This window comes from Enhydra lutris, unplaced genomic scaffold (genome assembly GCF_002288905.1).
Source record: "Enhydra lutris kenyoni isolate GAN:26980312 unplaced genomic scaffold, ASM228890v2 scaffoldscaffold22, whole genome shotgun sequence".
Classification (NCBI taxonomy): Eukaryota; Metazoa; Chordata; class Mammalia; order Carnivora; family Mustelidae; genus Enhydra; species Enhydra lutris.
Window position 1 is genome coordinate 25,634,332 of NW_019154106.1, and position 12,695 is coordinate 25,647,026.

General features: G+C 49.9%; 1 protein-coding gene across 2 annotated transcripts in view; it reads right to left on the minus strand.

Moving 5' to 3' along the window:
* LOC111149991 (proline rich 5 like) overlaps nt 1-12,695 on the minus strand; it is a 69,553-nt gene that overhangs the window by 14,762 nt on the left and 42,096 nt on the right. For both annotated transcript variants that reach the window (XM_022507291.1, XM_022507290.1), the window contains 2 exons: nt 7,326-7,383; nt 2,612-2,703 (listed from right to left, as the gene is read on the minus strand). In XM_022507291.1, coding sequence (XP_022362999.1) covers nt 2,612-2,703; nt 7,326-7,383 — 150 coding nt within the window. The remainder of the gene's footprint in view (nt 1-2,611; nt 2,704-7,325; nt 7,384-12,695) is intronic.

The window sequence follows — 12,695 nt, forward strand, 5'->3', positions numbered from 1 at the left end:
CTCAACTCTGTTCAGTATGTGAGCACTTAGCCTGCACCAGGCCAAGAAGGAAAAGGCAGGGACGAGTCTGACCACGCAGGGTGTGGGTGGGGGGTGGAAATAACTAATAATCCTAAGAGCTGACAATTTACTAAGCTCCAGGTGCTAGGCAGGACTTTGAATATTTTAGATGGAACTAACACGATTAATCCCCACCCTTCGTGATACGTACTGGTATAAAACCTACTTCACACACGAAACCCCTTGAGCCCAGAGTTATGGTTCTAGCCCCAGGGTAGAGCCAGATCTCAAACCTTAACTCTTTGATTTTAGGGCTCCCGAAGTTTCTCAAACAGAAAGAGAAAAGAAGGTCTCTCCCCTAGACTACCCTCTGCACGTATACACACAGCACACACCCAAAATGGGCTGCTCTTGGCGGAGCCAAGGAGAACAGAAGGGACCTGCGAAACAGGATGTCACTTTTCATCCCTTAGGTCCGCCAAGGCTTAAGGAAGATCTACATTTACTAGAACTCCTCAGGGTTTCCCAGAAACACAGAGTGCTTTTGTTTTCCCCTCATCCCCTCCTCTTTGCCCGCTTTTGTCCCCAGAGATAGACACAACCGCCCCTGGCACTTTCCAGGCTTGGGTCAAACACCCCTTCTTTGACTGCCTTCCCTGCATGTCTCCAATGGCAGCGGTGCTCCCCCCAACTTTGCCTTTTCCAAGGCAATACAGTCCACACTGACCTCTGACCTCGTAACTATCTGTACCCTCGCTTCATCTCCCAAGTTCCTTTTGCTTTCCAAGGAAGGAAAATGAAGGCAAGCTTCCACATCCTTGAACACAGTAGGTCTTCAAAACCCCGTCTGTCCACAGAGGAACTAGGTCTGACACAGACACCTACACAGACAGGGGCTCTAAGGAGGATCGAGCTGACCTGACAGACATCTGGGTGTGTTACTATCAGCAATGAGGACCCCTAACTCCGGGCCTCTCGAGGTGGGGTGTCTGGGTCAGCAGCAGCACTTGGGAAACTGTGTGGGGGACAGAGGGTGGACAGGGGCAAGTCAACTATCACTGGAGCTTGTAATTTTCCAAGAGAAGCAGCTGGTAACATCCCAGACCCACACAACTGGGATCCCGCCTGGATATATGTCAGTGAGGGCCCTTCTTGGCCATCTGGTGACTGTACCAAGGCCACACCCACTCAGATGCCACACTCCCATTCTAACCCATCCGGATACCCACACCTTGGAATTCCGTGCTCATGGGGTCCTAAGACAGACACTCAGGTGTACACACCCCCTCCAATAGGGTTGCCAAATAAAACGGAGAATGTCCAGTTGAATGTGAATAATTTTTTAGTAGAAGTATGTGCTAGATTTTGCATTATTCATTGTTTATCTGAAATTCAAATTTAACTCGGCATCTTATAATATTATTTGCTAACTCTGGCCACGCTACCACCCAGGCTGGTCTTCTTAGGACCCAACACGGGCCTAGGAGTGACCATTACCGGGAGGGGGACATCTGTAGGGATCGGAGCTGAAATGACCCCATACACGCTCCAAACCCTCTCAGAGGGGCACAGGACGGAGCTGAGGAGGGGATGAAGAGACCAGTGAGCTAACGGTCAGAGCTCTTCCTGGAACTACTCAGGGCAGGCCAGAAATGGGATACGGACTCTGTAGGCATAACCTCCCAATTTTTAGATATTGATATATATTTAATGGAATTCCAAGTTCCCATACAACACCATCCAGAGCAAGAAAAGCATGTGGGCCCTTATGTCCAGCTCACGTCATTGCCAAGGGCTGTGCTGCTGCGGGGCCCTACACCCACCCTTCAACAAAGCCCCCATGAGATCTGCACCTTCACCCCAGTGGGCAGACCGGGTGCAGGATAAATGGAGGATAGAGATGTGAATCTTGGGGAGAACAATCTATCAGTCAACCTGACTGCAGGGGTGTCCATTCTGACCGGGCAGTGACCAGTCCTGTTATCAGCCTCTGCAAGAAGGTGGAGGAAGTCAACTCAAGTGTTAGAATAAGCTCTGGTCACAGAATAAGAATACCAAGGAGATGCTGCTCATTTTTCGCTGGAAGTCCCATATTTTGCAGATGAAACAGAGCTCTGAGCAGAGAAATGAAACGAGTTTGCCCAAGCCCAGCTACCAGTGTCCTTTCTGCTCCCTCCTGTGGCTACTCGCCTTCAGGCATCCATGCTTTATGGAAGGCAAGCAACATGATTCCCTTCCCACAATCCGGGACAGCAGCATCCGTGGGCTTCAAAGAAAGGGAGGGGAAAGAAAAGAGAAAAGAGAAAAGTCTCCCTGCCCCATCTTCTCTACTTCTAAAACAAACCGCTCCAAGAATATACAGGCAGACTCAAAACCAAGAGCATGACGAGAGCCTACAAATTGCTGGTTAAGCGGGCACTCTCCCTTTGCTTGAGGTTAGATGCTAAACATAGACCAGAGAGCCCTCCAGAGAGCGCCGAGGTCCTTAGCCAACTCAGGCGCCCAACGTCCTGCCTCTGCCCCGTTCACCAGGAGGCCCCAGCTGGCCAAAGGCCAAGGAAGGAGACAGAGTGCCGAGGCCGGCAGGAGGTCGTTCCTCAGTGAGACTGACCTGAACTGGATAAAATATTGCCTGCAGGGTGGGGAGAGTCTCAGTGAAGAAGTGGTCCCACATTTCAGCCAGAGCCTCAATGCGATTTTCACCTACACGAGGGCGAGAAGATGGGAGGGGAGAAAGAAAGAAAAGAATTTATCATTACTTGCAGGACAGGCAGAGACAGTCCCGTGGTCAAATGCAGCACGGGGACAGGGATATAGAAGAAGCTCATTATCTACATTTGCCCTGGGAGGCATTACTACAAGTAAATGTGGGATTAGATGGGAAGACTTCACGGAAGAAAGACAAATATGTCTTCTATCCCCCATGCCAGAAAAGGGAGCTGAAGTTTGGAAATCACATGACAACTGGTGCCATCATGGGAATGGTTACAACATTCTCGGGCACTGTGCTAAACAACTTATCTATAGGCCATTTCATGAGTGAACTCTGTAACTTCATTTTATAGGCTCAGAGAGGCCAAGGGTCTAGGTCAACGTCACACAGCTAGAAGGCAGAGCTGGGATGCCAGAACCCATGCTCTTGACAGAGTTAATCTGGGAGGATCATGGGCACAGTTATTTACCGTTTTCATTTTCTAATCATGACAACACTGTTTTTGGTTTTTTTGTTTTTTAAATTCTGGATTCGAGCTATCAGTACAGGGAGAAGAAAGAAGGACCTAGAAAGTACCACTTCCACCCACTGGTTTGCAATAACCAGAGGCCAGGTGGAGGGTGGGACGTAGACAGCACACTCTGCAGTGGTCACCTGCAAGACACAGGACCCACCTGATGCTGCGCCTACTCTCGCCCCTGGGACCCAGAAGGCTGACCACGGTCAGGCACCACAGGCACCAGTCCCGGGCTGCCTGTACACGGGTCACCCCAATGCCACCGGAAGGCAGTGCCAGAAACTTTGCAACTGCAGGAAGGCGGGCACGGGCAGAGAGAGGGGCCCGCACAGTGGCTGTTTTTTAATGACCTAGATGACAGAGCTGATTGAGCACTGTCTTTGCTCATCTGAAGCAGAGAAACTGGGTCAGCCAAGATTAGACACCGAGAGATGCGTTTGGCAAAACACTGCCAGTTCCACTGAGCAGATCTTGAAAGATTCATTTAGCATCTTCCGCCTATTAATTTAATGGATATAAAAGCAGTGGCTGGGAGAGAGAGCAGGGCAAGGGCGTAACTAGCAGTGAGCAGGGCCGAAGATGTGCAGAGTTTGAAAGGTCAGAGAGAAACACACTAGGGGGGAAAATGCAAATCCATAGCACCCTTTCATTTCCCTCCTGGACTGCTAATTACAGTCAGTTGGAATTGCTTATTGACTTCTCTGTCCCCTCCACTAGAACGGGAATGAGCGCATGAGCCCTGTCCGTCCTGCTCACCATTATTATTTCTAGTGCTTAGCACAATGCCAGACAGATCAATAAATCCATTTTTAGAAATCTTTCAGTAAATGAATGGCAAGGATCAAGTGTTTAAGTTTTCCCAGATGCTAAGGCCGGTGACTGAAAGGAGGTTACCATTTAATCCAAATATGGGACAGGGCAGAACAGGACTAAATAATTTGCTCCGACATTTTCCTTTGCTCTTAGATCAAGAAAACCTCTACAAAATGGGCATTCTGGTGGGCAGGGGCAGGAGTCTGTTTCCTTCTTCTGCAACCTTACCCTTGACCTTTCCCTTTGACCTTTGGGCCCTACTATATGGATTTTACCTCAGCCCTTAATGCTCACCATGATCCTTCAAACCACAGGGCTTTTGCATGTGCTAGTCCCTTTGCCTAGCCTGTTCTCCAGCCCCCACTCCACTCTTTGCCTGACTTACATCTGTCTGTCCCTCTAGTTTTAGCTCCAATACAGCCTCTATAGCAAAGTCCCGCCCACTGGTCAAACCTTCCCCCTATGGACTATAGTCTTGGTACCTGTTGCAATTACAGTTTTATATTTGATGATGATTTGATAAGTATCTCTCTCCACCACTGGTTGTGAGCTCCACAAGGGCCTGGAATCCTACAATGGCTTTGTTCAGCACAGTGTTCCCAGCACCTAGCAAAGTGCCTGGTACGTAGTTGACCAAAAATCAATGTCTGAATGCACAGATCTTTTCAAACACAGGCTATGCTAGTTCACAGCAGGGAGGAGTTGAGGAGGTCAAAAGGAACATCTGAGATGTTAGCTCTCATCCTGGTACCCAAGAACAAGGTGAACCCAACACCTGGATAACGTCCTTCCCAGGAGAAAGGGCTCCTCCAGGTCCTTTACTGATGGCCTGTATCCTAAGCCTTCTACGAGGCAGACAAACAGAGGCATTCTGGAAATGGAGGAAGGGAAGGGGACCCCTGCAGGTCAGTGCTGGTGCCTACGGACTCCCCTCTACCACCAAGACAGAACGCTGGTCGGCACACGTGGCAATCCCTCCACCCAGCAGCAGGAAGGCACCTCTCCTGGGAACCTGGGTCTAACTGCTGCTTTCAAACTTCACAGAGTAATGGACGTTTTGGAAAGCATTCAGAGGAGAACATCAGACAAACACAGGCTAACAAAACAGGGTAGCCCCGAGGAAGAGAGTTACAAGGAGGTGACTTCACCTTCAGAAAACAGCCCAGAGGACTCAGCTTCCTGCAAAGATGAAGGGCGACTGGATGGAAGGTTCTAGATAGACACCCTACAGACACTCTCCTCTTAATGGGCCACGGGAGTTTTGACCGCCGCACGTCTACAGAAGGGGAATGAGAAACTCCTCACGGTCAAGGTTGCTAAAGCTTGGGCAAATGTCACTGGAATTATCATGACAGAGCCTGCCCAGAGAGGAGCTGTGTGTGTTGGTTCTGCGGCCGTTATGCTGCAGGTGCATAAACAGGGAGGTCTGTTCCGTGAAAGGATGGATACTATCCGTGGTTTCTGAGCTACGTTTTATAGCCAGAGGATCCGGAGCACCTGGGTGGCTCAGTGGGTTAAGCCTCTGCCTTCGGCTCGGGTCATGATCTCAGGATCCTGGGATCAAATCCCACATCGGACTCTCTGCTTGGCAGGGAGCCTGCTTTCTCCTCTCTCTCTCTCTCTGCCTGCCTCTCTGCCTACTTGTGATCTCTGTCAAATAAACAAATAAAATCTTAAAAAATAGAGCCAGAGGATCCTTTTAGCTGAATAAAATATTTCTTGGAGGTGCAGTACATAACATAAAAAGTGGGGATGTTCGGAAGACAGGCTAGGCCCTTACAGGTTTTCCACAGGCCCCTTGGCTGTGCAATAGAGCCGCTCAGATGCCTGGATGAGAGCAGACCCGGGGAGAACGCCCGGCCCACTGCCCCGTAGGGCGCTTGTGGGGGCAGAGGCACAGAACCTCAGATGACCGGCATTCCTGAGCCTTCATTCTATATGTATTTATGGCGAGCATCACTCAAATGAGAGGCCCTGAACTTCCCTTTAAAAGCACCATACAGCTCCAGTTTCGCTCGATATCCTTTTCACGAAGCTGGTTTTCCACGTTTCTAGGAGCTTGTGATAACTCTCCAGATGACTTCCAAGCAAATACCATGGCCACAGACCATGTGCTTCTCTTCCCTCCCTTTCTGAGGCAGCCACCTACCACGCTGGTGTACCAGCCTGACCCCAACATGCAAAAGGGGCACAGACTTCTTCTCGTCAAGGCCAGTCACTTAAAAATAAGGCCTTGGCCAGGGGGGGCGGGGGGCACCCAAGTGGCTCCGTGGGTTGAACATCTGACTCTTGAATTCAGCTCAGGTTATGATCTCGGGTTGTGACATCGATCCCTGAATCAGGCTCAGCACCAGGTGTGGAGCCTCTTAGGATTCCCTCTCTCCCTCTCCTACCTCCTCCCTGCTTGCATGAGGGGGCAAAAAAAGGCACACCCTCCTGCCCGCTATGTCTGTGTCCAGTAGTAAATCTGCAGTAGTAGATTTGACCTCTAGTAGAAGTTTCTAGGCTAGAGTAGTGGAAAAAAAAAAACAAACCCATCTGTGGACCTACTACATGCCAGATAATGGGGTTACACCTATTATATTCCCTACACTCCCTTTCAAAATTGTATCATTTTAAAAATGATTAAAAAAAAAAAACATACAAAGAAACTAGAAACTTGCCAAAAGTCCCCCAAGCAACAGGTGGTGAGCTAAGATCAGGATCCAGCTTCTCAGGATCCGGAGTCATGGGGTTGGCCAATTCTTGCCTTGGTCCCACCTCCCACCTCCATTCGGTGCCTCTCCATCCTGTCCCATGGGCTCTAAAACATTTTAAGTCCAGGAACCTTCCTTTGCCCATCAAATCAGACCTCATTCAGCAGGTACCTGCCTGGTATACAGTCCCCCAAATGGGTAGGGGCCTCCTGTCATAGAAGACCTCAAGAAACATGAAAAAGGCCAATTGAGAACAGCCTGAATCAGACCAGAAGGAGCGGCGTGGCAGGATCTGTAGTGTAATTAATCCGTTCCCAGGAGACCGCCAGCATGTACCCGGTGAGAACCCTCAACAAGGTCTCTGAGAAGACCACCCGGATTCCACAGGACTTCTCAAAATATGGATCGGACTCGCACTGCCACGAGCGACCGACTGTGGGCGAGTGCGGCCGCCTGGCTGGAGGAGACACGGTCAGCGTGAATCACTCCCTTGGAGCCTGCCACTTTTGGACAGAAGCATTTCAGCTGTCCAAACACCAAAGGCTGAGTCACAGAGCCCGCTATACGTGGGCTGCCTTGTACTTGCCTTCACACAGCTTAATCTTCTCCTCCACGAACAACAGGCCTTTTGCAAGAAGCTGGTTCTGTCAAGAGAGAACAAAGAACACAAGGGTTGGGCTGCTGCACAGAGTGACAAAACCTTCTTCCACTTCCAGTGGCTGAGGGCGCCAGGTTCTAGGCACTGGCAGGCTCGTCAAGCTTCCAAGTCTGAGGAGACTTTTGTCCTCTTGGAGGATCAGGCTTCGGGAGAAGTCAGCAAGATATCCTGCAGCAAAAGAGAGAGACAAGAGCCAAACCCAACTGCCATCCCATCCCTCCAAGCAGGAAGGAGGTAGGCCTCACGCTTGGCTGGCCCTGTGGCACCCAATATCCTTCGAGACCTTAATCTAAACTCAGAAGAGGGAGTGCTGAGGTAATGGGAAATTAGGCAGAAATAATATTTTTTTTAAAAGATAAATTTAGGGTTTCTCACGCTAGCATGAAAGAGACTGTGTGCAAAACTTCAACCAACTGTGAGTATGTGTCCGTCAGTGAGCGTGTGTGTGTTAAGCTGTGGAAAGGGAGAATAAGGTTAAGTCCTTTTTCTTTTCTTTTCTTTTCTTTTTTTTTTTTAAGATTTTATTTATTTGACAGAGAGAAACACAGTGAGAGAGGGAACACAAGCAGGGGGAGTGGGAGAGGGAGAAGCAGGCCCCCTGCTGAGCAGAGAGCCCCACATGAGGCTCGATCCCAGGACCCTGGGACCATGACCTGAGCTGAGGGCAGACGCCCAATGACTGAGCCACCCAGGTGCCCAGGTTAAGTCCTTTTTTAATCGTACCTAACAACTGTTGAGTGTTGTGTATGTCAAAGGGTTTACAGCCTTCATTTCACCTAATTCCAACCATCCCGAAAGTCTCCTCTTGTTGGTGCCATCACCCTTACTTGGTTGATGGTCAGGAAAGACACTGCCTACAGGGGACAGAGCAGAGCTTCCTGGAGCCAGAAGCCATGTTCTCTCCACTCTGCTTTGCTGCCTTCCGGCAAGTCTTCCCACTCAGACCTCTTCCTTCCCTTGAAGGGCTACAGCGGGTCCCACAAGAAGTAGAACAGCCTCTCCACAGGTCACAGAAGCTCCGAGAGCGAGGATGTGCTGGTGCCTCACCACCTCACCCCATATTATCAGATTCTCAAAGGCCTATGTTTATGGCGTAGGGGGCCTGTGGGGATATGAATCCTACACAAAAAAACCAATGCATTTCTTAGTATACTCCTTTATAAAACCCTACATTGCCATGATGACAAGAGCACGCACAGCAGAGGGGAAAAAACTTAGATGTCAGATGGGTTCAAGTCCCAGCTCGGCCACATTCTAGTTGTGTGATCTCGGCCTTACTTTCCCTGATTCTTGAGTTCCTTATCTGTAAAATGGTACCCAACCAGCAATATCATAGAGTTCATGTAAGAATTAGTCACTGTAAATACACACACACACACACACGTGGTCTTTTTTGTCCTTAGTACTCAGTGGCAATGGGCAGTGATGAGCACAGCTGCTCTCTGAGCCCATCTGTCTTCACAAAAGGAGTGGGAGGTAGAGAAAGTCTGTAACAAATGAGCCTACATCAAGTATATTAAAATATTTTTAAAAAGGAGCAACCACATTTCTGTGACTCATACATATAAACCAAATGTCACAGATCCTATTAAATAAAACTCACAAGATATGGGTGCCTGGGTGGCTCAGTGGGTTAAGCGTCTGCCTTCGGCTCAGGTCATGATTCCAGGGTCCTGGGACCGAGTTCCGCATCGGGCTCTCTGCTCAGCTCCCTCTACTCTTTTCTCCTGCTCATGCTCTCTCTCAAACAAATAAAGTCTTTAAAAAACAAAAAACAAAAAAGATAGGACCTAACTTCAAAAAGTAGCTGGGCAGTGTTTGGTTTCAAGATGGAACCCCAAATTCAAGTTAGAGCGACATCTTGTGGGAGAGCACCAACTCTGCTAAAGGACGAAAAAATCAATTCCTTTACAAAGAACGGGAACAAACAGGTAATTAAGGTGAAACCCCAACTGCGTCCTCTCCCTTCCAGCCCAACAAATGAATCCCAGCAGCTTCTGGGTCAGAAAGCAAGAAACCACCATGGCACCCAATTTAAGCTCTCAGAAGCAAGGCTCTGTAACAGCTGAGCTGGACAGGAAAGGGTTCCAGAGGAGCTTCCTGGTGGCAATCACTCCATCGGCATGTTTCTGGGCAACTGGGGCCTCAAGTCCCTGCGTGGGTCCCTTTCACCCATCCGGATGAGGTTCTCAGAACATCTCTGGGAGCTCTGTGCAAGGGCTCCTGATGCCATGACTGCCTGTCACCACCTCTAATGCAGCACGGATGTCCCAGGCTTTTTCCAAAACGGCCCTACAAGCCTCGGAAAGCTCACGTCTCTGCGATGCACCCACAGATGAGATCCAGCACCCCTCTGAAGGCAGCTTTCATGAGTGTGTTCCATCACCGCGGTCATGCACACGTTCGACGGCATGGGTGGGGGAGAACCGGAAGTACTGGGAGGTGGACAGAGAGAAACCTCGTCTAGGTCCTATCCTGAGTTAGTTAAAGAAATGAATTCAAACCCTATATCCTCTGTGCTAGGTCCTTAGGAGTGAGGAATATTTCTTAGTTTAGTGCCCGTGGCTCTGAGAAGTGTCCCAAACATAGCAGATGCTAATAGACATTAGCCGAGTGTCCATGTTGCCTGTTTGGGGGGTAAGATCATGTTGAACTTTTAAGAAATCAAGATAAGAGACAGAATGTGTATAAGAGGGGAGAAAGGGGAAAACAGTCTCCCTAAATTTGGTGACATTTCTTCATTTGCTAAAAATCACTGACATTGTCTGGATCTTAAAGGATAAACTTCTTTAAAAAACGGCCCAGGCTCTCCTTCCTTCTCTCTCTTACATCTTCCCCCTTCAAGGAGACACTTGGGGAAAAAACAAAACAAAACAAAACACTTTTTTTTTTCTTTTTCAAGGAAAATAAATTACTTGTGGATCATAGAGAAATGAAAAAGAAAATTTTCATTTTAAAATTCTCATGATAGGGGCGCCTGGGTGGCTCAGTGGGTTAAGCCTCTGCCTTCGGCTCAGGTCATGATCTCAGGTTCCTGGGATCAAGCCCGGCATTGGGCTCTCTGCTCAGCAGGGAGCCTGCTTCCCCCTCTCTCTCTGCCTGCCTCTTTGCCTACTTATGATCTCTGTCTGTCAAATAAATTTTAAAAATCTTTAGAAAAATTCTCATGATACACAGCATGGCAATCCTTAACTTAGACCAAATAGAGCACCAAAAATGGGCTCAGGAAGGGATTGAAGGGAGCATCTAGTCATTCTGCCATCTCCCCAGCTCTGTGGTCAAAATCCACTGGTCACACACAGTTCTGATGGTATATGTGTGGACCTTTTCCAGGAAAGGAGTCTCCAGATTTCCTTCAGCACGTGTGCACGGAGGAAGGATCTTTGGGGCCAGCCTAGCCCACAGCCCCCACCCCCTTCAGAGAAGCACCTGTCATCCACTTAATGGACCTGTGCCCCACTGTGCAAGTTCATATCCCTTGACCCCAGCCTGTAGCATCCGCTTAGCCAGCTGGCCTAATTCCAACCCCACCCCCGACCCGGGCCTCAGACTGAGCCAATTGTATCTCCTGGGAATCTGCAGTCAGGCAGGACCCTGGGGAGGTTAGAGTCCTGTGTGACTGCAGGCCTCATGGTCTGAAGGGCCTCCCACTTGGGTTTAGTGCCCTGCAGTTACCATTTCAATTCTTAATATTTTTATCTTTGAACTTGTGTATTGTAAGTGAAATTGAATAGGGCTATGGCCTGGGGCCCCAGCTCCTTTGTGGTCCTGCCTCCTAGCACCTCCCCAGGAGGGGTTTTCAACATCTGCTCCCCGAGCACTGGTGGCTGACCCCGCTGCAGGGTCTTCTTTGCCCTGTCCACCTCCTACTATCCTCCCATTCCCGATGGTGGAAAGGGTCTGGCCGGTGGGCACCAGGCACAGGTGCAGGGAAGGGAGAGTTGGGTGCCCGCCTTGCAGCATCTCAGGGAGGGCCCTGGTGGCAGCCCTCCCCTCCCAGGGCTCACAGAGTTGTGCCTCAAGTGCTGCTGGCTCAGCGCGGGGTGGGGTGGGGGGGCCACCTTTGATCTGTGTCCAGAGGGTGCAAAGGTTACAATCTCTTCAGAGGTCACTTGGCCACCATGGGTTATAACAGCAAGCCCACAGGAAGACTGATTTACCCACCCTGGCCATGACCCAAATTTTTATTTTGCACTGGGCCCTGTAAATGATGAAGCCCGCCTTGTCTGTCGGTCACTTTACCTAAGGATATGCCAGCTGACATCTGTGGGGCTTAAGGCTACTGAGACCTAAAAAAGTGGGGGAGGGGGGAACCAGCATTGAACTGGGCATCCATTGTGCACCGCCTGTCTTTCTAGGCACCCGTTCTCCCTGGAACTCACCTCACTGCACTCCCAGCCCTCGACGAGAGCCCAACACCGGAAGGTACCGAGTATCTGCTCGCTGCGGGCAGTGTGGGGCCAGAGCTGGAAAGAACCTAACTTTTCTCTGGTCCCACTCTCCGCCGCATGGCAGCAGGACCACCTCCCCAGGCCTAAGGCTTCAAGCTAATAAAACACGTTAAACAGCATCCACCTAGGAAATGACCTGGGACTTGGCACGAGGCTCCTGGTTACCTACTGCCTCACTCCCACCCCGAAAATGAACTTAGCGGTGGAATACAGGACACTTTGTTGAAGTGGCAGACGCAGCTGGGTGTGAGAAACGGCTGACTTGTCTATGTTTTCTAAGGCATCAAAAAATAGGCTGCCCACAGAAAAGTGAGGTTCAGCTAGGAAAAATGCAAAAAAACAAGGATGTCTGGGGAAATGCACTAAAATCACCCAATCTTGAGTGGGCAGGACAGATTTGCCCCATCCTGCCAAGGGGATCATGGAGGACAGGCAGGAGGAAGCAGTGGAGGGCAGAGGAGAAGGTGGGCTTGTCACCAGTGCACACCTCCAGTCCACCCCCACCGGAGGGACTCAGGAAAACAGGGAACCCGTTAGGCTTGGGGGGTGGGGAGAAGGACATGGACCCCATCTTCCCAGAGGAAAGAACTTTCCACGTAGCAGGAATTCTGTAGATGCTAAGGCCGCCAGCCACCCTCCACTTCTACTGCTTCAGCAGTGATGAGGATGGTGATGATGATGATGAGTTACTTCCTGATTTTCACTCTTGTCAGGCACTGTATTAAACCCTCTGCACGCACTAGCTCATTATACCTTTGCCAGAAACGATGCCTGTTTTACAGTTGAAGAAATGGAGGCTCGGAGAAGTAGCCAGCAAATGTGAGACCAGAACTGGCACCCAGGTTGG